The sequence below is a fragment of the Oncorhynchus tshawytscha genome, linkage group LG27 (assembly GCF_018296145.1).
Source record: "Oncorhynchus tshawytscha isolate Ot180627B linkage group LG27, Otsh_v2.0, whole genome shotgun sequence".
Lineage (NCBI taxonomy): Eukaryota > Metazoa > Chordata > Actinopteri > Salmoniformes > Salmonidae > Oncorhynchus > Oncorhynchus tshawytscha.
Window position 1 is genome coordinate 2,604,435 of NC_056455.1, and position 27,359 is coordinate 2,631,793.

General features: G+C 44.0%; 1 protein-coding gene across 3 annotated transcripts; it reads right to left on the reverse strand.

Annotated features, from left to right (window-relative positions):
- On the reverse strand, positions 1-27,359 carry LOC112225869 (GEM-interacting protein). Of its 3 annotated transcripts, XM_024389966.2 has the most exons (20): positions 27,007-27,359; positions 24,725-24,812; positions 22,944-23,040; positions 22,555-22,606; positions 16,601-16,726; positions 13,380-13,444; positions 11,941-12,048; positions 11,279-11,359; positions 10,997-11,161; positions 10,686-10,823; positions 10,063-10,253; positions 9,725-9,855; positions 9,426-9,521; positions 8,734-8,894; positions 7,129-7,305; positions 6,830-6,967; positions 5,630-5,832; positions 3,122-3,455; positions 1,399-1,501; positions 1-1,015 (listed from the first exon to the last, which is right to left on the reverse strand). In XM_024389966.2, the coding sequence occupies exons 1-20, from the start codon at positions 27,059-27,061 to the stop codon at positions 315-317; spliced, it is 3,210 nt and encodes a 1,069-aa protein (XP_024245734.1). In that variant the 5' UTR covers positions 27,062-27,359; the 3' UTR covers positions 1-314. The 3 variants fall into 3 exon arrangements, with proteins under 3 accessions (XP_024245734.1, XP_024245735.1, XP_024245736.1); XM_024389968.2 differs by lacking the exon at positions 1,399-1,501 and having other exon boundaries at positions 876-1,015; positions 27,007-27,357; XM_024389967.2 differs by lacking the exons at positions 22,555-22,606; positions 22,944-23,040; positions 24,725-24,812; positions 27,007-27,359 and adding an exon at positions 17,496-18,322.

The following is a 27,359-nucleotide window of genomic DNA, read 5'->3' on the forward strand; positions in this document are numbered from 1 at the left end:
ATAGTAAAAAATAAAGAAAAACCCTTGAATGAGTAGGTGTGTCCAAACTTTTGACTGGTACTGTTCTGTATTTATGAGTATTCTGGAGTAATCATGTATGTTCTGTATTTATGAGTATTCTGGAATAATCATGAGCGGATGTACATTTTCACTGTATTTGTAAAAAAACATTTGAAGTTACACAGTACAATTCATCCCTTCTAGGGGTTTAACCATAGAAATAGAATCCTGCCAGTCACGAAACGGTGATTTGAATGAGGAATGTCCATTCTCGAATGTGGTTCCAATTCTATGGTTTAAAGTTTCATCCTTCCTCAGACAAAGTGTTGCTGCAGTCCTGAGGGGCTGCGTCTGAGCTTCAGTCCTGACAGGATTCTCTGGGCCGGGCCACTCAGACCCTCCTCTCCGCCCTGTCTCCGCCTCTCACCCAACCACCCCTGACTGTTATTGGACTGGTTCACGTTCAGCTGAGACAATGTGGCTAACCGACTCCTAAGCCACGCCTCCTGAGCACCGGTGCTCGGTGTCGCTACTGCTGTTGCAGCTATTGAGGGTTCTACTACCACTGTCCCCGCCCGCAGTCTGCCCTGTGGAACCTCATATGGGCGTGTCTTCTCTCTTTCTGTCTGATTCTCTGGTGCGTGGCCTCCAGCCTGGCTGAGCAGGTGGTAGGCGGTGGTCTCGGGGTGGAGCTCCAATCGAAGGCTTCTCCTTCTCTGGCTACCAGGGTCAGGGGAGGGGCTACGACTGCTGTCTTCGCTCCTCGACTGGTTTCTCCTCCTCTCCTCCTCTTCATCCTCCTCTTCTTCATCCTCCTCTTCCCCGAGCAGCCCAGCCCTGGTAGTGCCCGCAGAGCGGCGGAGACCCGGGGTGGGCTGGCGCTGGTATTTGACAGGCTGCCTACTGAAGTGGCTCTGTGGCTGGGTCCCCACAGAGGGAGAGTCCCCTGCTTCTGGACCCCACACCAGATCACCCAGAGCAGCAGCCTCTGCTGATGTCCCCCTCACAGCCACGACTGGGGAAGCAAAAGGGAGGAGAGGCGACAATAAGGCAAACCAGAGAAACACAGATTAACCACTGTATTTCACTTTTAGCTTGGCAAAGTAAATACTCTGTCTCTTTCTATCATAACATGTGTGAGTATAGCCTTGCTTTTGAGAGGCTGTTGAATTTTGGCAAAAGAAAGCAGAAAATGCCTACAGTCAAGCCAGCAGAGGGCGCTATAACATGACAAAAACAGGGCGCAGCGAGCAGACAAAATATCTGATGGTAGCAGAGAAAGGTTATGTAAAGAAATGACAGATCAGGTAAGAACAGCAAAGTCCTCTAGCCCACTTGTTTACCAACAATGCCCATTAATCCAATCGTTCCTCTGATACTAAAGTACATCCTACCTACCTGCTCTCTCATTGGCTTCAGGGCTGAGATGGTCCACTGCCTCATTGGACGACGACTTGTCAGATATATAACCCTCACTCAAGTCTCTCTTGATTGTGCGAGTCTGTTGAAATGACACAAACTCTAAGTTTTGAGGAATAGATACCAGATATTTAGGGTAGGAAGTGTTGGGAATGGAATGCTGTAGCGAGATACATGCTATAGCTCTAGGTCTAGAAAGTGAACTCCAGTGGATTAAAGAGATATTGGCAGGTAAATTGTGGATGTTGAGTAGCCTATTCATTAAACAGGGATTTTTATTCTTATTGAATAAAATCAAGTTGCCTGGTCACTGGTTCTCCTAGTTCTATTTTTCAGGCAAAACATTTGATAAATTCCTCGTGTCCCTAAACAACTCCAAATTAACATGTAGAGGGCAGGGCTCTAACCTTCTCTTCCACCCCCACACCTCCCAGTATTTACCAGTGGTCAGTGTTGTGTATTTAGTGGCCAAGAACACCAATGCTAGGGCTGTGTCTCAATAGCTTTAACTTGCTTCCTCTTCTCATGTCCTTTCCTACCCATGAAACCTACAGTTTCCACAGTATCCAGTCATTTGGCCTATCAGTGGTAATGAAGGAGAGGAGAAAGGAAACAAAGTAATTGTACAATAGAGGAGGAAGAATTTGACAATCATTTGACTATATTTCACAGAGGAAGCCATTGACCAGTATTGAAATCCAGCCAGGATAGATCTGGTCAGGAAAGGAAGGGTCAGATCAAAGTCCAGTCAGAGGTAGCATACACACACACACACACCAATGTTGCACTGTGTTAAACTTCACAAAAAAAGCATGTAATCCCTTCCGGATTGGCAACAGCAGAGTCACAGCGAGCCAGGAGCATTAAAGGGGCAATCTGGGATTGGTACATCTGTTTTGGGACTTTGAATAAATTATATAGCCATTGGCTCTTGAAGAATATTCCTTATAAATGCCTTATTAGTTACATTTCTTCAGCCCCATCCCTCAGCTGTTTACCAAAAAAAGTGACTGGAGTGACCGCTCTCTTGTTGTTTGAATCCCAGATGACCTCTTTGAGACAACGACAGGTAACAGAAGCAAAAGGAAGGAAAGCAGCTCAAGGCAGCAGGCTGAGGCGGAACTCCATGAACCCTGGCTGTGAGGCAGACTTGGGTTCAAATACTATTTGAAATCTGTCAAATACTTTGAGCACTCCTTCCTGGAGTGTCAGATGGGCTGGGTGGGCAGATGGGCTGTGACTATTATATTGGTACTATTGCGGCAGGCAAGCTCAATGAAGCCTGGCGAAAGTATTTGAAATCATTTCTAATAGTATCTGAACCCAGGTCTGACTGTCGGGCATCAGGAGCCGTCCCAATGTTACTTAGACTTAGAGGACCAATCACTGGCTGACAAACCTACAGCTGCCAGACGTGTGATCAAGAGGCCTCAGATTCAAAATTAAGTGTTTGATTGAGGTTCACATTGCCCTCCTATTCAAAACCTTAAAAAACATTGGAGAAAATCTGTATTTAAATGAACTTCAGTATAGGGGGTCTATGAAAAGTATTTTAAAAGTATATATTTGTCTATCAGCCCAGGGTTAACCCATCTGTTAACCAGACCTGGGTTCAAATGTTATGTTTGAATTAAAAAAACTTAAGCTGCACCTGATTGAGCCTGTCGGACACAATGGTATCCACCCTCAGTGTGTCCCTTACCTCTAGAGAGCGGGGGCGTTCTCTGGACAAGGCTCCTCCAGCAGGGGGGTCCTGAGAGCCAGGGTCAGCCCCTGCAACATTCTTCTGGGCCCCGCCTGAACACGTCGCCCGGGGAGGGGTGTCAGGGAGGGGGGTGGTGGGAGCGGGAGGTGGAGCGTCGAAGATGTGTTGGTGGTGTGTGATGAGGAACTCCACCAGTAGGGACTGGTAGGTGGTCTCCAGTAGGGCCACCATGGACACGTCTACAGACACCAGCGGGCGCAGCAAGGTCGGACCAAACACGATGCCCAGGTTACTGGGAGACATCTTGTTCTCCTCGTAGTTCTCTGATACTCTGTGGAGAGAGAGAGAGAATGTGAAATGAGTGAAGAAAAGAGAGGATAGAGTATGGTCCAAAAAATACCATCTGGAGGAGGGCTCAGCACCCCTCTTATGACCATGTGACCGACCGTTCTGCTGCACGCAACAATAATCTGTTTTCCCAGTGAGCTGAAGCAGAGGAATAACTTTGGGGAGCTAACACAAGTCTATGAGCATGGTTCACTGAGCCATCTCCACAACAACCAGGTTTGCTAATTGTGTAGGTGACGCATCATGTGCTGCAGTGTGCAGTAGTATCTGTGTAGGTGACGCATTTTTTTATTTTTTATTTTACCTTTATTTAACCAGGTAGGCAAGTTGAGAACAAGTTCTCATTTACAATTGCGACCTGGCCAAGATAAAGCAAAGCAGTTCGACAGATACAACGACACAGAGTTACACATGGAGTAAAACAAACATACAGTCAATAATACAGTATAAACAAGTCTATATACAATGTGAGCAAATGAGGTGAGAAGGGAGGTAAAGGCAAAAAAGGCCATGGTGGCAAAGTAAATACAATATAGCAAGTAAAACACTGGAATGGTAGTTTTGCAATGGAAGAATGTGCAAAGTAGAAATAAAAATAATGGGGTGCACAGGAGCAAAATAAATAAATAAATTAAAATTAAATACAGTTGGGAAAGAGGTAGTTGTTTGGGCTAAATTATAGGTGGGCTATGTACAGGTGCAGTAATCTGTGAGCTGCTCTGACAGTTGGTGCTTAAAGCTAGTGAGGGAGATAAGTGTTTCCAGTTTCAGAGATTTTTGTAGTTCGTTCCAGTCATTGGCAGCAGAGAACTGGAAGGAGAGGCGGCCAAAGAAAGAATTGGTTTTGGGGGTGACTAGAGAGATATACCTGCTGGAGCGTGTGCTACAGGTGGGAGATGCTATGGTGACCAGCGAGCTGAGATAAGGGGGACTTTACCTAGCAGGGTCTTGTAGATGACATGGAGCCAGTGGGTTTGGCGACGAGTATGAAGCGAGGGCCAGCCAACGAGAGCGTACAGGTCGCAATGGTGGGTAGTATATGGGGCTTTGGTGATAAAACGGATTGCACTGTGATAGACTGCATCCAATTTGTTGAGTAGGGTATTGGAGGCTATTTTGTAAATGACATCGCCAAAGTCGAGGACTGGTAGGATGGTCAGTTTTACAAGGGTATGCATCATGTGCTGCAGTGTGCAGTAGTATCTGTGTAGGTGATGCATCATGTGCTGCAGTGTGCAGTAGTATCTGTGTAGGTGACGCATCATGTGCTGCAGTGTGCAGTAGTATCTGTGTAGGTGACACATCATGTTCTGCAGTGTGCAGTAGTATCTGTGTAGGTGACGCATCATGTGCTGCAGTACATAGTGGTATCTGTGTAGGTGGCACATGTGCTGCAGTGTGTAGTAGTATCTGTGTAGGTGACATCTGCTGCAGTGTGTAGGTGACGCATCATGTGCTGCAGTGCGTATTAGTATCTGTGTAGGTGACGCATCATGTGCTGCAGTGTGCAGTAGTATCTGTGTAGGTGACACATCATGTGCTGCAGTGTGCAGTAGTATCTGTGTAGGTGACACATCATGTGCTGCAGTGTGCAGTAGTATCTGTGTAGGTGACACATCATATGCTGCACTGTGTAGTAGCGTAGGACCTGTGAAGGTTACGCATCATATGCTGCAGTGTGTAGTAGCGTAGTACCTGTGAAGGTGACGCATCATATGCTGCACTGTGTAGTAGCGTAGTACCTGTGAAGGTGACGCATCATATGCTGCAGTGTGTAGTAGCGTAGTACCTGTGAAGGTGACGCATCATATGCTGCAGTGTGTAGTAGCGTAGTACCTGTGAAGGTGACGCATCATATGCTGCACTGTGTAGTAGCGTAGTACCTGTGGAGGTGACGCATCATATGCTGCAGTGTGTAGTACCTGTGAAGGTGATGCATCATATGCTGCACTGTGTAGTAGCGTAGTACCTGTGAAGGTGACGCATCATATGCTGCACTGTGTAGTAGCGTAGTACCTGTGGAGGTGACGCATCATATGCTGCAGTGTGTAGTAGCGTAGTACCTGTGAAGGTGACGCATCATATGCTGCACTGTGTAGTAGCGTAGTACCTGTGAAGGTGACGCATCATATGCTGCAGTGTGTAGTAGCTTAGTACCTGTGGAGGTGACGCATCATATGCTGCACTGTGTAGTAGCGGTATGGGGGCAGTCTCCCCAGCAGGTCTCTCAGGCTATATGTGAGGTCCTCCACTATCCCAGGAGTCTCTGCTGTCGCCTCCCTCTCACTGAGACGCTGGATCTCCTTGCCCACCCAGATGAAGTCATTGTACAGGTCAAAGGTCAACAGCGGCTCTGGAAGCTGACGATGAAGATGGTTTTATTTCTAATAAATAATGACAATAGATTGTTATTCACACATAATAATAATAAATGCTTCGATGCATCGACTGACAATTGTACCACATGATGTTCACTAAAAGGGAAATCCTGAGATAAGATATGTCCATATCACTTATAGGCTGGCATAATCATGAAGGGGAGCTTTGTGTGAGAGTTTAAATAACAGTGTATGTCCATTCGACACTTAATTGTCTTTATTAACTGTGTCGTTGGCTCTACAGTATATTGTCTGTATTAACTATATGATTGGCTCTACAGTATACTGTATGTATTAACTATATTGTCTGTATTAACTGTATCATTGGCTCTACAGTATATTGTCTGTATTAACTGTATCATTGGCTCTACAGTATACTGTCTGTATTAACTATATTGTCTGTGTTAACTGTATCTTTGGCTCTACAGTATATTGTCTGTATTAACTGTATCATTGGCTCTACAGTATACTGTCTGTATTAACTATATTGTCTGTATTAACTATACCATTGGCTCTACAGTATACTGTCTGTATTAACTGTATCATTGACTCTACAGTATACTGTCTGTATTAACTGTATCGTTGGCTCTGCAGTATATTGTCTGTATTAACTGTATCTTTGGCTCTACACTATATTGTCTGTATTAACTATATTGTTGGCTCTACAGTATATTGTCTGTATTAACTGTATCGTTGGCTCTACAGTATACTGTCTGTATTAACTATATCATTGGCTCTACAGTATACTGTCTGTATTAACTGTATCATTGACTCTACAGTATACTGTCTGTATTAACTGTATCGTTGGCTCTGCAGTATATTGTCTGTATTAACTGTATCTTTGGCTCTACACTATATTGTCTTTATTAACTATATTGTTGGCTCTACAGTATATTGTCTTTATTAACTATATTGTTGGCTCTACAGTATATTGTCTGTAATATCAGTGTTCTTTGTTGTCTGGGAAACAGTGAAGTACCTCCTTGAAGAAGTGTTTGAGGACTGAGGTGACGTCATGAGGTGAAAGGTCAGAGAGGTCGACCTGGTCCTTCTGGGTCTCGAAGACCTGACACAGCTTCTGGATGCGAGGCTTCGACCCACTGATACGATACACCCCCTGGGTGGGAGGGAGGGATGGATGGATGGATGGGGGAGGGAGGGAAAGAGAAAATAAGAAGGATTGAGATAAGGGCACTGTACTGTCGCTTCTGCAAAACAGTTTTACTGTTTGCTTCAGTACTTTTTCTAAGCCATATTACATCCAGGTTAATACAGTACCTGTAGAGTGAGGGCCCTGCTCTCTATCTCGGCCGTGCAGCGCTGGACCACGAAGGGCACCTCGTCAGGCCGGTCCCGGGGCAACAGGGAGAAACCCACCCCAAACAGAACACCCTTCCTGTTCTCACACTCATGCTGTAACACCTCCAGACACTTCCTGTGAACCGCCATGCCACACTACAGAGACGGCAGGCGGGACAGAGGACATGGATTAGCAAACCACAGGGTGGAGCTCAAATCACACCCTATACAGTGGGGCAAAAAAGTATTTAGTCAGCCACCAATTGTGCAAGTTCTACCCACTTAAAAAGATGAGAGGCCTGTAATTTTCATCATAGGTACACTTCAACTATGACAGACAAAATGAGAAGAAAAAAAATCCAGAAAATCACATTGTAGGATTTTTTATGAATTTATTTGCAAATTATGGTGGAAAATAAGTATTTGGTCAATAACAAAAGTTTATCTCAATACTTTGTTATATACCCTTTGTTGGTAATGACAGAGGTCAAACGTTTTCTCTAAGTCTTCACAAGGTTTTCACACACTGTTGCTAGTATTTTGGCCCATTCCTCCATGCAGATCTCCTTTAGAGCAGTGATGTTTTGGGGCTGTTGCTGGGCAACACGGACTTTCAACTCCCTCCAAAGATTTTCTATGGGGTTGAGATCTGGAGACTGGCTAGGCCACTCCAGGACCTTGAAATGCTTCTTACGAAGCCACTCCTTCGTTGCCCGGGCAGTGTGTTTGGGATCATTGTCATGCTGAAAGACCCAGCCACTTTTCATCTTCAATGCCCTTGATGATGGAAGAAGGTTTTCACTCAAAATCTCACGATACATGGCCCCATTCATTCTTTCCTTTCCCCAGATCTGTCATCCTGGTCCCTTTGCAGAAAAACAGCCCCAAAGCATGATGATTCCACCCCCATGCTTCACAGTAGGTATGGTGTTCTTTGGATGCAACTCAGCATTCTTTGTCCTCCAAACACGACGAATTGAGTTTTCACCAAAAAGTGATATTTTGGTTTCATCTGACCATATGACATTCTCCTAATCTTCTTCTGGATCATCCAAATGCTCTCTAGCCAACTTCAGACGGGCCTGGACATGTACTGGCTTAAGCAGGGGGACACGTTTGGCACTGCAGGATTTGAGTCCCTGGCGGCGTAGTGTGTTACTGATGGTAGGCTTTGTTACTTTGGTCCCAGCTCTCTGCAGGTCATTCACTAGGTCCCCCCGTGTGGTTCTGGGATTTTTGCTCACCGTTCTTGTGATAATTTTGACCCCACGGGGTGAGATCTTGCGTGGAGTGTACCTATGATGAAAATTACAGGCCTCTCTCATCTTTTTAAGTGGGAGAACTTGCACAATTGGTGGCTGACTAAATACTTTTTTGCCCCACTGTATACCTGGTTCAACCTGAACCATACTGTGCTGGCGCCACTATGGAGGATAGCGTACAGCTCAGTTCAGCTTGGCATCGGTCAGGCTCTATGGTATGACTGTGAATCAGGCAATAATGTTATACATTTGTCAGTAAAGAGGCTGCCACTTAAATGTCTGTCAGTTGTTCCTCTCTCCTTCTATTCCTCCTCTTTCTCACCTCCTCACACTCGATGCCGTTGACCACGATGTAATTGTCACACTGTTTGCACTTCACCATCTTGCTCTTCATCTTCCTGAGTCGGTGTGTCAGTGCGGCTCGGGACGTAGTCCGTACCTTCCCCGCCGTACCGTTCCCTTCTGGAGTGGAGTCCACACAATCTACGAGGAACCACAGGACAGGACTCAGTCATGGTGGGAAACACTAGCCACCAAATTTACCCCTAGTTCCAAACAAACCCTACTCCCTAGCAACTCCTGTAGACCTGAGAGGATTGGACAAGTGGAAGAATATGGAAACATTTCCACCTAGCCAATCAGTAGACAAGAAGCAATTGCCACAATGATTATCTAATCCTCTCAGATCTACAGGAGGGGCTAGGGTGTAGGGGTTAGGGCAGTGTTTCCCAAACTCGGTCCTGGGGACCCCAAGGTGTGCACATTCTTTTGATGTCCTAGCACTACACAGCTGATTAAAATAATCAAAGCTTGATGATGAGTTGGTTGGTTATCTGAATCAGCTGTGTAGTTCTAGGGCCAAAAAAAATAAATATGCACTCTTGGGGGTGCCGAGGACCGAGTTTGGGAAACACTGGGTTAGGAGTAGATTCAGAATTCAGCAGGAGAATTTACTTATAGAGAGCCATTAGTTGGTGTCTGTTGTGGGAGTTAGGTGATGACGCTGACATTCACCTCCTTCCAGGACGGTGCCTATGTCCCTCTCATCCGGGTCGTCTGATGACATTGTCCCTGTGGAGGGGGCTTTAGGAAGCCTCCTGTTGCCATGGGCTACAGGGTTCAGGGTTCAATGTGGGTAAGAGACACAGAGAAGGAGGAGAGACCAGTCAAACAGGACAAGGTGAGTTTCCCGTAAGCTTCATAGCGAATACATTATTTCTCTCCACTACCAAATATGACATCGATGTTTGATGATTGGTCAATCTTCTGAGCATGATTAAATGAAATCTGCCAAATGAAGCACACAGGCTTACCTGGGCTGGACAGAGACTCCAGACTGCCTCCGATGCTCTCACTGTCACTGTAGCCCTTACGTTTAACCAGACTTTCTTCAGGCAGGGAGGAGTCCTGTAGAGAGCTAGGGTTGCTGGTCTTACGACGGCCACTTGGAGGAGCAACACACAGATTCGGACACACACACATGCAGGCAAGCACAAACACACGCAGGCAAGCAGACACACAATTAACATTTACAAATAAAATCTTGACAGCAACTCTAAATGTAAGACAATAGGCACTAATGGGACAAACAGTATCATCCATTAGAGTCGTAGCCTATAAAGAACAGGACAAATCATCCATCCGTCCGTACCTTTTGTTCTGAGGGACAAACTCCTGGAAGGTGAAGGTTTGTAGGGGCTGTTCTTGGCTTCTCTTCCTAAAGATGTAGAGCAGGTAGGGCTCCCCGGGTTCACACGGCCTGCAGGTCAACTCCAGGTTGTGGTAACCCAGGGGAACCGGCTCTGTCTGCTGACGCTGGAAGTAGAACATGTTCACTGTGGCCTAGGGGTGGTAGAGGTACATGATAAGAGGGATTATTTGAAAATTATTCATACCATTGAGCTCAAGATACCTCTGTAGCTCAGTTGGTAGAGCATGGCAACGCCAGCATATTCGGTTAAATCCCAATTACCACCTGTTTGTAAAATGTATGCACGCATGACCAAGTTGCTTTGGATAAAATGATCTGCTATATGGGATATATTAATATATTATTTAGAAAAGGAGACCTGGGCCATATTTTAAGATATTTTTGTTGTTGTGGTATGGGCGATTGACAGTCTTAAAAGACTAATTGAAACAGCTACTGGCTGCTTGCCTTGAGTCTATTTACTCTTATGCCCACTCTTATGCTATCACTATCCCTATTATGCACTCCGCTTGTTGCATCCAGCACAGGGAATATCTTGATCTCCAATAGGCTTGGACACCCACCTCCTTGAGCACAGTGTCCCCCTGGCAGATGAGTTTGCGGGTGTGAACGATGATTTTCTCCTTCAAGCTCTCCAGCTTGTCCTGGTGGTCCTGGGCCTCACACACACACTGTCTGTACTGCATCTCTGCCTCTATCACCTGGTTGTAGGGGATGAATGAGAGAGGGAGAGAGAGAAAGAGGGAGATAGGCACATTGAGTCACATGATGACAAAAAATAACAATTATAATTTTCCCATAAAAAAATGTAAACCTAAAAAGTGGGATATGTTTCCGTGAACCCCATGTGGCAGTTGGACCCGCTGTACCACACCTTTGACTGTGCGTCGTCACGTGACTTCCTCCTCTTGTCCAGGGTCTTGTGTCCCGCTGTCAGCTCGTCCCCGGCCTTGGCCGTCACAGCCTTGGTCTTCTCCAGGTCCTCACTGCGCTGCAGGTACTGCTGACGAGCCTTTTTCAGAGCCGCCACCGCCTCATTCTGACCGATGAGAGAAGTTGTTAGTTAACGCAATGTTCTGATCAATGGTATAAACTGTTAAAACACACAGGCACGTGAGTGCACATACATAGTAGCATCTAAAAAAACAGCACTTACCATCCTCCTCTGTTCTCTGGACCACTGCTCCTTGAACTCCCTGCGCCACTTATCAATCTCATTCTTCTTGGATGCCAGGGCCTTCAGAATTAAGATGTAGGATTAACCACATCATACTAAATCACTTAACATATTATTACACATTTTCTTGCATACAGGAATGTTTGACACATTGAATAGGCTTGCTAATTGTGCCTGCCTGCCTGCCTACCTGCCTACCTGCCTGCCTGCCAGAGTGCCTGCCTGCCTGCCTGTCAGTCAGAGTGACTGCCTGCCTGTCTGTCAGAGTACCTGCCTGCCTGTCTGTCTGTCTGTCAGAGTGCCTACCTGCCTGCCTGCCTGTCCTGACAGACAGACAGACAGACAGAGTGCCTGCATGCCTGTCTGTCTGTCAGTCAGAGTGCCTGCCTGCCTGCCTGCCTGTCTGTCTGTCAGAGTGCCTGCCTGCCCGCCTGTCTGTCTGTCAGAGTGCCTGCCTGCCTGTGTCTGTCAGAGTGCCTGCCTGCCTGCCGTACCTGCCTGCCGTACCTGCCTGCCGTACCTGCCTGCCGTACCCGCCTGCCGTGCCTGCCTGCCGTACCCGCCTGCCGTGCCTGCCTGCCTGCCTGCCGTGCCTGCCGTGCCTGCCGTGCCTGCCTGCCTGCCGTGCCTGACTGCCGTACCTGGTAGCAGCGTTGCTGCAGCAGTTCTGATGTCTGTTTAGTAGATTGGCTGGTCTTCACATCGTGCTCCAGGGCCATGGTGTAGATGTACTGCAGAGGCATCATGTCCTGTAACAACAGCACAGTAAGAACCAGGTCATAGATATAATTTCAATACGTTATTTATAGATATATTTCAGATATATTAGAGATATTAGATATCAGGAACATTTACTGTCTTCTTGGTAAGCAACTCCAGTGTAAATTTGGCCTTGTGTTTTAGGATATTGTCCTGCTGAAAGGTAAATTCATCTTCTAGTGTCTGGTGGAAAGCAGACTGAACCAGGTTTTCCTCTAGGATTTTGCCTGTGCTTAGCTCCATTCTGTTTCTTTTTTATCCAGAATAACTCCCCAGTCCTTAACGATTATAAGCATACCCATAATATGACGCAGCTTCCATTTTGCTCGAAAATATGGAGGGTGGTACTCAGTAATGTGATGTATTGGATTTGCCCCAAACATAACACTTTGTATTCAGTACATAAAGTGAATTGCTTTGCCACATTTTTTGCAGTATTACTTTAGTGCCTAGTTGCATACAGGATGCATGTCTTGTAATATTTGTATTCTGTACAAGCTTCCTTTTTTTAACTCTGTCAATTAGGTTAGAATTGTTGAGTAACTACAATGTTGTTGATCCATCCTCAGTTTTGTCCTATAACAGCCATTACACTCTGTAACTGTTTTAGTGGTGAAATCCCTGAGTGGTTTCCTTCCTCTCCGGCAACTGTATCTTTGTAGTGACTGGGTGTATTGCTACATCATCCAAAGTGTAATTAATGACTTCATCGTGCTCAAAGGGATATATATATACCAATATATGCCTTTCTTTGCGAGGCATTGGAAAACCTCCCTGGTCTTTCTGGTTGAATCTTGGTTGAAATTCACTGCTCAAATGAGGGACCTTACAGATAATTGTGTGGGGTACAGAGATGAGGTAGTCATTCAAAAATCATGTTAAACACTATTATTGCACACAGAGTGAATCCATGCAACTTATTATGTGACTTGTTAAGCACATTTTTACTCCTGAACGTTTTTAGGCTTGACTCAAATATTTCAGCTTTTAATTTTAAATGAATTATTTCTAAAAACATAATTCCACTTTGACATTATGGGATATTGTGTGTAGGCCAGAGACATTTATTCAATTTTAAATTCATGCTGTAACACAACAAAATGTGCAAAAAGTCAAGGCACTGCAAAACATTTTATATTGGTAATTTAGCAGATGCTTTTATGCACAGCGACTTTCAGTGTATTCCACTAAGGTAGCTAATAATAAGCCTGAAGAGTAATCTGATAGGGATTTAATACGTTTCTATGCAATATTGTACACATCATCACATGTACAACCTATACAGCCCCATACACACGAGAGACAACAAAAGCATCCATACCTGCTGAGTCACACAGGACTTAGCCGTTTCTGCTGCCTTTACGATGTTCTTGGCAAACTCTTGCTCTGTAAACAGACCAGAATAAGTGAGTATGATGGATTATGTGATTGATTTGAGTAAAAAAATATTTATTAGCATTACAATATTGTCAGGCAGTCTTATCAAAAGCTGTTATCCAGACAAATATCAGTATGACTTTGGGAGCTGTTGCATGTTCAATTGAGGTCTTTCAATGGTGATATAACAACCAAAATGTAACATATTAGATCCCATATCAGGCAATCAGACCTCATAGAGAGGAGAGGTCAATTCAGATTGTTAGCTTACATCACCAAATATCAAAATCAATGCTCTGCTTTGGCTGCCTAAGTGCTGCCCTACTTCAAGTACACTAATCTGCTGATCCATATTGATGCTGCGGTGTCAGCGTTGCAACCATTCAACCAGTGGAGGCTGGTGGAAGGAGCTATAGGAGGATTAGCTCGTTGTAATGGCTGGAATGGAATAAATGGAACGGAACATGTGGTTTCTATAGGTTTGGCGTGTGATACCTGCCCATTTATCCCATTCCAGCCCAATGAGCCCTTCCTTCCACCAGCCTCCACTGCATTCAAGTGTCCACAGTGGCTCAGACCTTTCCCTCTATGGTGACCACTTCCCCTACATTGTCACTCTGACCTCTACCCATTTCCTATACACAGCTATCCAAACACAGGTCTGCTTGGCAGCACCTTGGTGAGCTGATCCCTTTGGCCTCCTACAGTACAGAAGAGTGCATTAACGGTATACTACAGTATTGTATTTTACAGTACCGGTATAGCAGAGTACATTACTGTAAAGAAGGCTACAGTACAGAGCAGAACAGTAGGCTGTCCATCCTCCTGCGGTGGCCTGGTTAATCTGCCCTGTAGTCTCTGTGGAGTTCCCCTGACGGGAGTGGCTGGCCCACTCCATGTTATCCTCATTGGCTACCAACCCCACAGATCTACTTTGTTGTTGTTGTTGTGATCATCTCTGAGTAGGTTTACCGGTCCGTAATACCCCAACAGTGTTTCTCAGGGCAGGTTACACCTCTCTGTAATACCCTAACAGTGTTTCTCAGGGTCTGTTATACTGCTCTGTAATACCCTAACAGTGTTTCTCAGGGCAGGTTACAAAGCTCCATAATACCCTAACAGTGTTTCTCAGGGTCTGTTATACCGCTCCGTAATACCCTAACAGTGTTTCTCAGGGCAGGTTACAAAGCTCCATAATACCCTAACAGTGTTTCTCAGGGTAGGTTATACCGCTCCGTAATACCCTAACAGTGTTTCTCAGGGTCTGTTATACCGCTCCGTAATACCCTAACAGTGTTTCTCAGGGTCTGTTATACCACTCCGTAATACCCTAACAGTGTTTCTCAGGGTAGGTTATACTGCTCCGTAATACCCTAACAGTGTTTCTCAGGGTCTGTTATACCGCTCCGTAATACCCTAACAGTGTTTCTCAGGGTCTGTTATACCGCTCCGTAATACCCTAACAGTGTTTCTCAGGGTAGGTTATACCGCTCCGTAATACCCTAACAGTGTTTCTCAGGGTCTGTTATACCACTCCGTAATACCCTAACAGTGTTTCTCAGGGTAGGTTATACCGCTCCGTAATACCCTAACAGTGTTTCTCAGGGTCTGTTATACCGCTCCGTAATACCCTAACAGTGTTTCTCAGGGTCTGTTATACCGCTCCGTAATACCCTAACAGTGTTTCTCAGGGTAGGTTATACCGCTCCGTAATACCCTAACAGTGTTTCTCAGGGTCTGTTATACCGCTCCGTAATACCCTAACAGTGTTTCTCAGGGTCTGTTATACCGCTCCGTAATACCCTAACAGTGTTTCTCAGGGTAGGTTATACCGCTCCGTAATACCCTAACAGTGTTTCTCAGGGTCTGTTATACCACTCCGTAATACCCTAACAGTGTTTCTCAGGGTAGGTATACTGCTCCGTAATACCCTAACAGTGTTTCTCAGGGTAGGTTATACTGCTCCGTAATACCCTAACAGTGTTTCTCAGGGTCTGTTATACTGCTCCGTAATACCCTAACAGTGTTTCTCAGGGTCTGTTATACTGCTCCGTAATACCCTAACAGTGTTTCTCAGGGTCTGTTATACTGCTCCGTAATACCCTAACAGTGTTTCTCAGGGTCTGTTACACCGCTCTGTAATACCCTAACAGTGTTTCTCAGGGTCTGTTATACCGCTCCGTAATACCCTAACAGTGTTTCTCAGGGTCTGTTACACCGCTCTGTAATACCCTAACAGTGTTTCTCAGGGTAGGTTACACCGCTCCGTAATACCCTAACAGTGTTTCTCAGGGTAGGTTATACCGCTCCGTAATACCCTAACAGTGTTTCTCAGGGTCTGTTATACCACTCCGTAATACCCTAACAGTGTTTCTCAGCCTAAGGGTTCATGGAACCAGTCCGTGATATCTTACTGTCCCTGCAATGGTTAACTTTACAATTATTTTCTCTGATATCTTTTCAACCAGTTTTGCTCACCCAAAATGCAAACGGTTCCTATAACAGTCCTTGTAATACCTACGTACCACCAGAGTGTACTGTGGAGGATACTGTTCATCCTTTCACACAGGGTTCAACCACAAGGTCTATTATCCTATTACAGGTGAGGAATAAACACACATTGTCTAATGGCAGGTTAGGCCTACTTTAGACTCGGCTGTCTTTTCCAGGAATAGTGACTGACTCCTAGTCTTTCTTAGGAGAAGAGCTTTGGTTGCTGTAGTTACTGCAGTTCCATACCAGCAAAATAACTTTTGTTACAGAGGGATAAGAGAGCCTTTCGTGTTGTCCTAAAATTATTCTTGTTTATCTTACGTCTTGAGAAGGCTACCTGTCTATGAATGCCAGAAACATGGTATGTACTTCACATTTGGTTTGTGAACTATTTCATTTGTTTACATGTAAAGCAAATAGTTAATATACAAGACCATATTTACAAATATATGTGTTTGTGAATATGTTATAGGAGTTGTAGTTGAATGAGTCTGTACCACATTGCAGTGACACACTATGGGCCATGCCCTCATTTGAGATAGGTGCACTTAGCTTTAATTAAATAATGTGTTTATGTCAATGTAAGATTTGCAAATAGGAATGAGGAGACAGACAGACTGACTAGCAGGCAGGCAGGCAGACAGACACAGAAACACCCACGTCTCCACTCACCCAGGCTGATTCTTTTTTCCATCCAGGCCAGCAGGTCCTTGGCGTAGCGGCACCACATCTTGGCATACTGCAGGGCCAGCTCCACGCCTCCCTCACAGCGACACAGGGCCAGGTCTGCTTCCTGGGCTGAGAGTGAGTACATCAGCGTCACTGCATATCTTCTCTACCTCACCCTGATAGCCCACAGTCAGGAGGTTTCTAACCCCAAAACACACACAACTGGGCAGTCTGGACCCCCACGGGGCATCCAAGACCCCTCTCCCCCCTGATTCCCAAGGAAAAAGCTGGGCTCACAGGTATGCTTTGTGTTCCATACTACCAATAATGTGTAATCCGAATAATTTGTCATCCAAGAAGGAATAAAAGAGAAGAGACAAAAAAGGGTCTCTCCTACTATTTCTCAAATACATAAGTTCATCAGAAACATAGCTGTTTCCACAGCAGGTTTGTGGTTTAGGCAAACAAACTCTATGGAGAAGAGAGACTGAAAACGACTGGTCATCAGGGCTAGTCCTCAGAGTCCGCAAGGTCCAAGTGCTGCCGTTGTCCACAGGGTCGCTGTCTCAGCACAAGTGGTCACTACTACACCAACACCGGTGGAGGCCTGGTCATCTCAAAGCATGCATAGCAAGAGGTCATCACATGGGAAAACTAAATGTCCGAAGGAAATTCTCCTGTCCAGTCTAGATTAGGCCTGGAAGCAGCTGAACAGACAGTCCTTTAGCAGTCAGAAGTACAGAAAGGAAAAGAGAGAGAAAAGGTTCCAAACAGGTTTTTTAGGTATAACTCCTCTCCCCGCTCTACCTCTCTCCTCTCCCCCTCCCTCCAGTGCCTGTTCTTACCGCTCCCCTCCTCAGTCAGAGAGAGAGAAAATGAGATGGTCTGAGAAGATTACCGTGGCAACTCCTTGGTGCCAGAGTGCTGTAATCGACGTGGCAACATCAGAGCAGGTGTGTTGTGGTTGTTATAGAGTCAGGGTGTTGGTGTGACTGACAGCAGTCTGAAGTCAGTCAACTGCTCTCTCTCTCTCACTCTCTCTCTGACTCAGTGACAACGGATGGCGATGTGCAACAATCCTGCAATGCATGTCATGTGCTTCCTTCCTTCCTCCCTCCCTCTCCTTTCTAATCTCTCTTTCCCCCAGTCTCGGTCCTCTTCTTCCCCTCACTAGTTCTCTTGCAACGTCACTATCAGCACCGCTGTCCTTTCACCGGTCCACAGTCGAGCTGCATGCAAAGAAATCTAGCAATAATGCAGTCTTCTGACAAGTCGAATTCCTGTTTCACTTCTTCTTCTCCAACACAGATGCGTAGTCCTACACTCCAATTCTGAGCTCAAGTCCTCTCTGTGTGTTGTCAGACGTCCCTCTCAGTTCCAAAAGTGAGAGCAGAGAAAATATGCTCCTACAGAGCATAGAACAGGCTTCTCTCTTGAAACAAGTAACTCCATGTCCGAGAAAAAATCCACAAAAACGGTTAAGACTCTGTAGCGAGTGTTGTTTGACGTTGATCTCGCTCTCTCTCTTGCTCCCTGTCTCGTTCTCGTGGGCACACCTTCACACTTCAGCAATAAGTGTCCCTGTGCCACCTGTGTGTGTGTGTGTGTGCGCGTCCGTCCCCCTTCCCTTCGCTCTGCCTGTGCTGGCTTCTGGGACTATGGATTATCCAGAGAGGGCAGGTCCAGATTGTAGAGTGACAGGCTTTAGATCACAATCAGGTTTTACCTCCTGGTGTGTGTGTGTGTGTGTGTCTGACAGACCCTGTCAGGAGGACTAATAGGGTGGATGGGGTGAGGAACTGGATAGAGCTCAGTACAAACTGTTTATTGGTGCTCCTTCTTACAGCGTTTTTTCCTTTACTTGATCTTTCCTCCCCATCTCTCTCTTTCTCACCCTCTCCCAATCTTTCCCTCTCCCTTTGTCTCTTGGTCTCAGTTGAGAGAACGTCACAGCTGTAGGTTAGTGGAGTTACAGTATATCAGGAATATTGATATGACTGTCAGAATGTCAACTTGTGTTAAACAAGTGCCAAAACTAGTTAGTTACAAAAGCTCAGAACTTGGTCCATGCTGTTATTTGCCCTTGACAACTATTAAGACAGTTAAACAACACAGCGCCCATATACAGTGCAAGGATCAATCAATGTCAACCCGACGGGACTGACAACAGGCATTACAGAAAGCAGGCCACACCATGGTCCACTCAACTCATCAGCCCTACCACCCTACCCCCACCGCTCGCTCCTATCCACAGCCCCACCCCTCGCCCCTCCATTTAGCTTATTACAGATAATCTCCAAACTGGTGGGGGGTAGCTGGGAGAATTTGGGATTGGGAAGAGTGGATTGGGTTAGGGTGAGGGCAGAAAACTGCATTAGATGTAACTGAATGAAAAGAGAGGAGGAGGGCACTCAGTAACATGATAAATAAGAGGTGCTCCGGGGTGAAGTTTCTCCAAGCTGCAGATCTAGGATCAGCTTCCCCTCCCCCAATCCTAGCCTTAATCATTTGTGGGGAAAATGTCAAACTGACCAAAATATAGTATTTGATCGTTTCAAATACATGCAACTTAAAAGTTACCTATTACGATTTCACATCTTTTGGACATCAGAGCAACATTTAGGGAATCTTATTTGAGTCAGAAAAGGATGTTCATATGATAGGGAAGATATAAACTCAGCAAAAAAAGAAACTACATCCCACTGTCAACTGTGTTTATTTTCAGAAAAGTTAACATGTGGGGGGGGTCAAAATCAAAAGTAACAGTCAGTACCTGGTGTGGCAACCAGCTGCATTAAGTATGGCAGTGCATCTCCTCCTCATGGACTGCCCCAGATTTGCCAGTTCTTGCTGTGAGATGTTACCCCACTCTTCCACCAAGGCACCTACAAGTTCCCGGACATTTCTGGGGGGGGAATGGCCTTAGCCCTCATCCTCCGATCCAACAGGTCCCAGGCGTGCTCAATGGGATTGAGATCCCATTGGGATCCCATGGGATTGCTTAATTATATCAGTCATCAGTCAAAAGAGGGTGTCTTGTCCTGCTCCTGAAATCTGCTCCTGTATTCATCCCAGTCATCAGCAGCAGAGTATTGGGGTAGGTGCATGTCTGACATCAATGTTTGCACAATTACAATGGTAGTTTAATTTCCCCATTATCTCCCTAGTCTTCCTTTCTGTCTCCTTTGTAGTTTTTTTGTCTCTCAGGCTGAACAATGCTTGTTTCAATCCTCACTCTGTGCTCACTCTTCCCTTCGGTCTGTTTCTCTCTTTCCCTTCCCATCCCTTTATGGAAAAACCACATGATTTCACATGTGGAAAATCACATGATGTTTTGCACATGTAAAATAAAATTTCACATGTGAAGTGTCACATCTAAAACCATGTGGTTTTGGAACACTTCACATGTGATGATATTTCACATGATCACATAACCTTTCACATGTGGATTAACATTTTCACATGATGCCCTGCAGACAAAAATGAGTTGTTAGGATGTCCCCGGAACATCACGAAATTAGCTGCAGTGTTTTCAACTTACACACTTTGACATACATGATTACATTGTGTATGTTTATTTATACAGTAATTATTCCTCACGTGGCATTTGAACTCACAACCTCTTGGTTCACAGCATTCCAATCTTCCTGCTACACCACCATGTCTGTGTCATTGACAGATTTCACCTGTATTCTTATACTTTGGACTTCAAATTAAATCTCAGCTTTGTATAATACACCCAATAAAAACAAATATATTTATCATAGTGATTCAGGAGTAACATTGAAACAGAATAATACACTTCACCAACATTAGACAACTATACAGAAAACCCTCAAATTGCAGAATTAAGTAAATAAAATCAATGATGGGAGAACAGTCAGATTAACGGATATAACAAAAGCAGTGCAGATGGCAGTCTTTTGTTAAGTGCAGAGACGTATTATAGGTAATTAATTCATGTGTAGGAAACTTCTGAGAATGCTACAGGTTTTGTGGCGCAACAGAAAGCGTACTTCAAACCCCAGGTGGTGTCATATTGAAAAGTCAGTACTAAGTGACATTGCTTGTCCTAATATTTAAATATTTCTTAATTCCATTCTTTGACTTTTAGATTTGTGTGTATTGTTGTGAATTGGTAGATACAACTGCACTGTTGGCGCTAGGAACACAAGCATTTAGTTACACCCGCAATTACATCTGCTAAATATGTGTACGTAAATTTGATTTGATGTCAAATGTAAACATATTATCATAACATTTTTTAAACTATACTATTTTAGCTAATCAGCGTGTCAGATACCATTTCATTACTTCCCTTAACTGTTTTCACATGTTGAGCTGAAATTTTCACATGAAAACCAAAAAAGACACATATGAGGTCAGTTGTTCACACGTGAAACAACATGTTCACATGTATTCACCACCTGTTCATGTGAGGAAGAAAACATGTTCTCACCTCACATGTGGATATGCAGTTTCACATGTGAAAACCTAACTCTCACATGTGGAATGCGTGAAATGAGTGAGTAAAAATCTAATTTGCACTATCACGTGAAAAATGTTAAAATGTTGTCATGTGTATTTTCATGGCATCCCCATGTCACATTTATTTCACATGAGATCCCGTTCTCACGTGTGCTTAAATGTTTTTACGTGTAGTTACATGTTGTCAAATCACATGTTTCTTTAACATGTTGTCACATGTCATATTAACTTCACATAAGATCACGTGAAATTAATGTTGTTTTTCCATAAGGGATCTCTCCCCCTCTCTTTTTACCATCCCTCTCTACCTCTCATATCCCTCCCTTTTTCCCCCCTCACCCACATTTCTCCCTTCCTATCTCCTTCTCTCGCATCCCTTCCTTCCCCTCTTCCCCTCTTCCTCCCTCCCTCTCTCTCCTGTTTGATGGATATGTCTGAGGGGTAAACTAGAGAGCATCTGTCTGCAGCTCTAATCCTCTCTCTCCCCCCACCCTCTCCAGTCGTCTCCTAATCTCGTTAACAAAGAGGCAATTAGCGCCACTGGCTAATTACACCTCAACAAGAGAGGTTGAATAGGTGGAGATTAACCACTGTGACTGGCTGTCACCCCACTAGTCCTGCCCACACCACTCATCACATCCCACCTGGATTGGCTGTCTGTTAGTGTCAGTCACCGGGCAGTGTTTCCAGAAGAAAATGGCTTGGACTCTTGCATCCCTTTCACATAAAGACCAAAACCCCACTAATTTACCATGCCTGCATTTTTATACCAGCTTTTTTGTATATCTGAAAAGCATAGAGGGTAGAAAACATGGAAAAATAAAAGCCACCTAAAGACCTAGCCATGATTCCTGCATTTTCACAGACCCTGTAACCAAAATACAGGTATCGGGTCTGTGTGAATGGTTCTCTGATTATTTACAGGGAAATTCATTAACACTTCCATTGTTTAACACATCCCTAATTTGAAATGCAAACTGCCCCCATGGTTTAACCACACCCCCCAACCCTCCGAATTTGGCAGTTACCCACTGATATATATAAAATGGGTATACCTGCAAACAAGTGGCAAATAAGGGTCCGTTTGAAATAAACATTGCCTAAACGTTTATCTATCGTTATTGAGGGAAGTAATTACGTCGATAATTCCTGATATTGATTTATCGCCCAGCCCTGCTCTTAGCCCACTGAGCTATAGCCTAAGTAAGTTTTAGCTGTGGGAGCTAATGCAAGTATTCATGTCTCTGGCAAGGTTACTCATCACACTGAACCAACAAACCACCTCCGTTACTCACACCAGGGTTGGGGTCAATTCGAGTCAGTCCAATACAACTGATTTGAATTTAACAAAAACAAATGAAAAACACACATGAATACAACACACCACGTTCTGTATAAGCACTCTGTGACATCTGCTGATGTAAAAAAAAAAGCCTTATTAAATTAATTTGATTTCATTACAAACATACCTGATAGACCTCCATCTTTGTCATCACCATCTGGGGGGTAGACATCCTCACACTGCAGGGCAGAATACAGACCATTACAAGGAGAAATGGATTTGGAGACAAGACGATACACACTGTACTTCATATCAGTAGAATATGAGCAGAACCTAAGTTCAAATGATTCCCCTGTTGTCTAGTACAAACGGTACCAAAAGTATCAACACAATGGAGCACCAGACTAGAATTTTTTTTGATTGACTGACAGAGAGAACATAGTAACGATTGATTGATTGTTTGTTTTTAGGCTGGGTATCTGTAAAGCACTTTGTGACAACTGCTGGTGTAAAAAAATGGCTTTCCAAAATAATTTTGATTAGTTGCTTGATTGACTGATAGTACTGCTCCCCTACCGTCAGATGATCCAGCTCAGTGTTGTCTGTGGTTTCCGTAGAGACGGTCTCAGCAATCGACTGGGAGTCAGGGTCTGGAAACATTTCCTCTACAGTGCTGATGGATCAGAGGGCCGAAACATGTTATAATGGCTTTGTGAAGCCTTCGTAATGCCTAGATGCTTCACTTATTATTTATGTGCAAATTCTTACTATACTTAACAAAAATATAAATGCAACATGCCACAATTTCAACAATTTTACTGAGTTGCATGTAAAGAAATCAGTCAATTTAAATAAATTAATTTGGCCTTAATCTGAATTTAAGTATGCTCTCTCTAATTCTCTCTTTCTCTCTTTCTTTCTTTCGCTCTATGGAACCCTGACCTGTTCACCGGACGTGCTACCTGTCCCAGACTTGCTGTTTTCAACTCTCTAGAGACGACAGGAGCGGTAGAGATACTCTCAATGATTGGCTATGAAAAGCCAACTGACATTTACTCCTGAGGTGCTGACCTGTTGCACCCTCGACAACTACTGTGATTATTATTTGACCATGCTGGTCATTTATGAACATTTTAACATCTTGGCCATGTTCTGTTATAATCTCCACCCGGCACAGCCAGAAGAGAACTGGCCACCCCTCATAGCCTGGTTCCTCTCTAGGTTTCTTCCTAAGTTTTGGCCTTTCTAGGGAGTTTTTCCTAGTTTTCAGTTTTCCACCGGTCTAATGTCCATTGCTTGTGTTTCTTGGCCCAAGCAAGTCTCTTCTTATTGGTGTCCTTTAGTCGTGGTTTCTTTGCAGAAATTTGACCATGAAGGCCTGATTCACTCAGTCTCCTCTGAATAGTTGATGCTGAGATGTGTCTGTTACTTGATCTCTGTGAGGCATTTATATAGGCTGCCATTTCTGAGGCTGGTAACTCTAATGAACGTATCCTCTGCAGCAGAGGTAACTCTGGGTCTTCCTTTCCTGTGCCGGTCCTCATGAGAGCCAGTTTCATCATAGCGCTTGATGGTTTTTGCGACTGCACTTGAAGAAACATTCAAAGTTCTTAAAATGTTCCGCATTGACTGACCTTCATGTCTTAAAGTAATGATGGACTGTCATTTCTCTTTGCTTATTTGAGCTGTTCTTGCCATAATATGGACTTGGTCTTTTACCAAATAGGGCTACCTTCTGTATACCACTCCTACCTTGTCACAGCACAACTGGCTCAAACGCATTGAGAAGGAAAGAAATTCCACAAATTAACTTCTAACAAGGCACACCTGTTAACTGAAATGCATTCCAGGTGAGTACCTCATGAAGCTGGTTGAGAGAATTCCAAGAAGTGTACAAAGCTGTCATCAAGGCAAAGGGTGGCTATTTTGAAGAATCTAAAATCTAAAATATATTTTGATTTGTTTAACACTTTTTTGGTTACTACATGATTCAATATGTGTTATTTCATAGTTTTGATGTCTTCACTATTATTCTACAATGTAGAAAATAGTTTAAATTTTTTTATTTTTTTTTAAATGAGTAGGTGGGTCCATAATTTTGACTGGTACTGCATGTACACAGATGTAAGCGGAAGAATATACTCGGTTTACAATCCCACGTAGGTGTACACTTCCTCTCTGGCAACTAGTAGCAGACAACCCACCCCCAACAAATAAAAAATATGTAACTAAATATGTAGCTAAATAACTCAAATGTAAAACATGTCAAGGTGTTCTGAATGATGGACTGATTATAATGTGGAGGGTGACAATGGTAATACGTGTACATGATGAGTGAATCTAAAAGTCAGACTTACGAGTTGACCAAAGAGAGTTCAAAATTATCGAAGTCCCGGAAGATCTCGCTGTAGCGCTTAGTCTCTGATTTGTTGGGGACCTTCACCTCTGGGGTAAAAGATGGATGACAAACAGGTGAGCAAGAGAGGCCAAATGATCACTCTTTCTTTCTAATAAAATAAACATTACACACAAAACACACAGGTTGAAATGGCTTTTTTGAAGCTCCCAAAAAAGTTATCTGTAAAAAAAAAAAAGCTTACAAAATATCTTCTATTTTTAGAAATAACAAATAAAGGGGTAAACCAACAGCCAACACCCAGTCATAAAACAATGTGTGAGGAAATAAAAAAGTTTGTGGATTTGAAGGCTGGTGGTGGTGGTGGTGGTTATTGAGGCCTCAGATGTGTGATTGTATGTTTGTGTAAAAGGCATTTGTTGTAACACTGTTGTCTTTCAATTCTCCAGCCTCTGGTGAAAAACATATATCACTGTTGGTCACCCATTATAACACACTGAGTACTGCTGATATGGCTCAGAATGGTTATAAAAACCTTTGTGTGAATGACAGATAAGAGCATTTCCTTTTTATATAACATCTAATATGGGAAGGACTGCAACTACTCTGAGAAAAAGAGAAATGCAACTCCAACAAAAGGGGTTCTATTAATTTCCTAGCCTGGTTAGGCCAGACTGAATGCTGTGCTCAGTACTGAGTGCAGTATTCAGTCTGGTTTAACCAGGCTATGCATTTACAGTATACAGTTTACAGTATAGGCTGGGGAAAATACAGGTTGATGACACCCAAAACTGAATGATGGTACATTAACCCTGAGTGAACTACAACCTAATGCTGTAGTCTCTCTCAACATACGTTTGTGGGCTAGCATCATGTGCTGAGACTGAATATGAGGCTAAAAACCTATAGGAATCTGTTACAGTTGAAGCTGACTGTGTATCACTTCAAGGGCAGTTAATATGCAAAAATACTCAACTCCCAGTGTTAACAGATGAAAAAAAATCTACATCTCTCCTCCCTCTCTTTCGCTCTCTGTCTCCATTTAGGTCAACCACATCCTGCTTGTGATGTGTGTCATGTTTTGCTCAGAAGACACAAAGTCCTTGTTTTTGACCTTAGCAGAGTTCTGTTCATATGGCAGTCGAAGACAGGTACGAGATAGTAGAACTGTACACAACCAAGCTCTGCCAAAGTTCAGCTCTATAGCGCAAATTAAATTTAAAAGCAATGTTCCTGCGTGTCCACGGAGACTGCATTCACAGTAAACGCTGCATATGTCAGCTCAATCAGAAATTAACTTCAAATGGTAAGCGAGCTATAGTGCTGAACTTTGTGATATGGATTGAATCAAGCCCTTAGTCTAACAGAAAGCAGGGCCCTATAGCCTACTGCGCATGTCAGAGTTCTAGAGGGAGCTCGAAGAGTGGGTTCAAATAGTATTTGTTTTCCTTCCAACCATTTTCTCTTAAATCATGAGGACTGATGTCCCTGACTTAATGGTTTCAAGAGCTTTATTTTTTTTTTTTAGTTTCACGAATGGCACACACCAATATGCAAAATGGAGGATGAGTTCAGGAGGTTCACTGATCCTGCACTGACTGGGAGGATGTAGCATGCAGGGCCCTATAGCCTACTGTGCATGTCAGAGTTCTAGAGGGAGCTCGAAGAGTGGGTTCAAATAGTATTTGTTTTCCTTCCAACCATTTTCTCTTAAATCATGAGGACTGATGTCCCTGACTTAATGGTTTCAAGAGCTTTATTATTTTTTTTTGTTTCACGAATGGCACACACCAATATGCAAAATGGAGGATGAGTTCAGGAGGTTCACTGATCCTGCACTGACTGGGAGGATGTAGCATGCAACCACACATGCACACTCACACACGTTTGTTTTATTATCCTTGTGGGGACCAAACAATTGATCCCCATTCAAAATCCTATTTTCCCTAACCCCTAACCTAACTCTAACCCCCTATCTCTAACTTCTAACCCTAAACCTAACCCCTAAGCCTAAAATAGCCTTTTTCCTTGTGAAGACCGGCAAAACTTGTCCGAAGTATCCTTGTGAGAACTTCTGGTCCCCACAAGGACAGTAAAACCAAAAACACACACCTTCCCTGAAACATTTTCTCACCTCCTATTCTACCTAAATGGATGGTTTCCCAGACCCAGATGGAGACTATTCTCCATTGAGCATGCTTTAGTCCAGGAGTAGGCTTAATCTGAGCCCTGGAAACTGGTCTACATGATAACAATCTTCTGTTTTCTCTTGTTGTTACTCACCTGGGGTTTTGGAGTGCTCCTTCTCTTTAACTTGGGGTTCTTCTTCCCTCTCCATCTCTATTTCAGACTAAATATCACAAGTGCACCTAGCCCCAAACTACCATAGAGCATAGCAACCCCATCAATGTTCCTCGCACCACCAGCAATGTTCCATCAACCTTCTATCAATCAATCTATCAATTCCATCAACGTTAGCAATGCCTTCTGTTCACAAGACAAACAGCAGCTACAGAGCAGGAAATGAGCTCGATTTCCTCTAGATGCACTCAATCACACTAACATTTGACTAGAACACTGCTGCTGTCTGGTAAAGTGCTTGGGTTTGACCCTTCTCTTCTTGCTCTCTCAGGGTT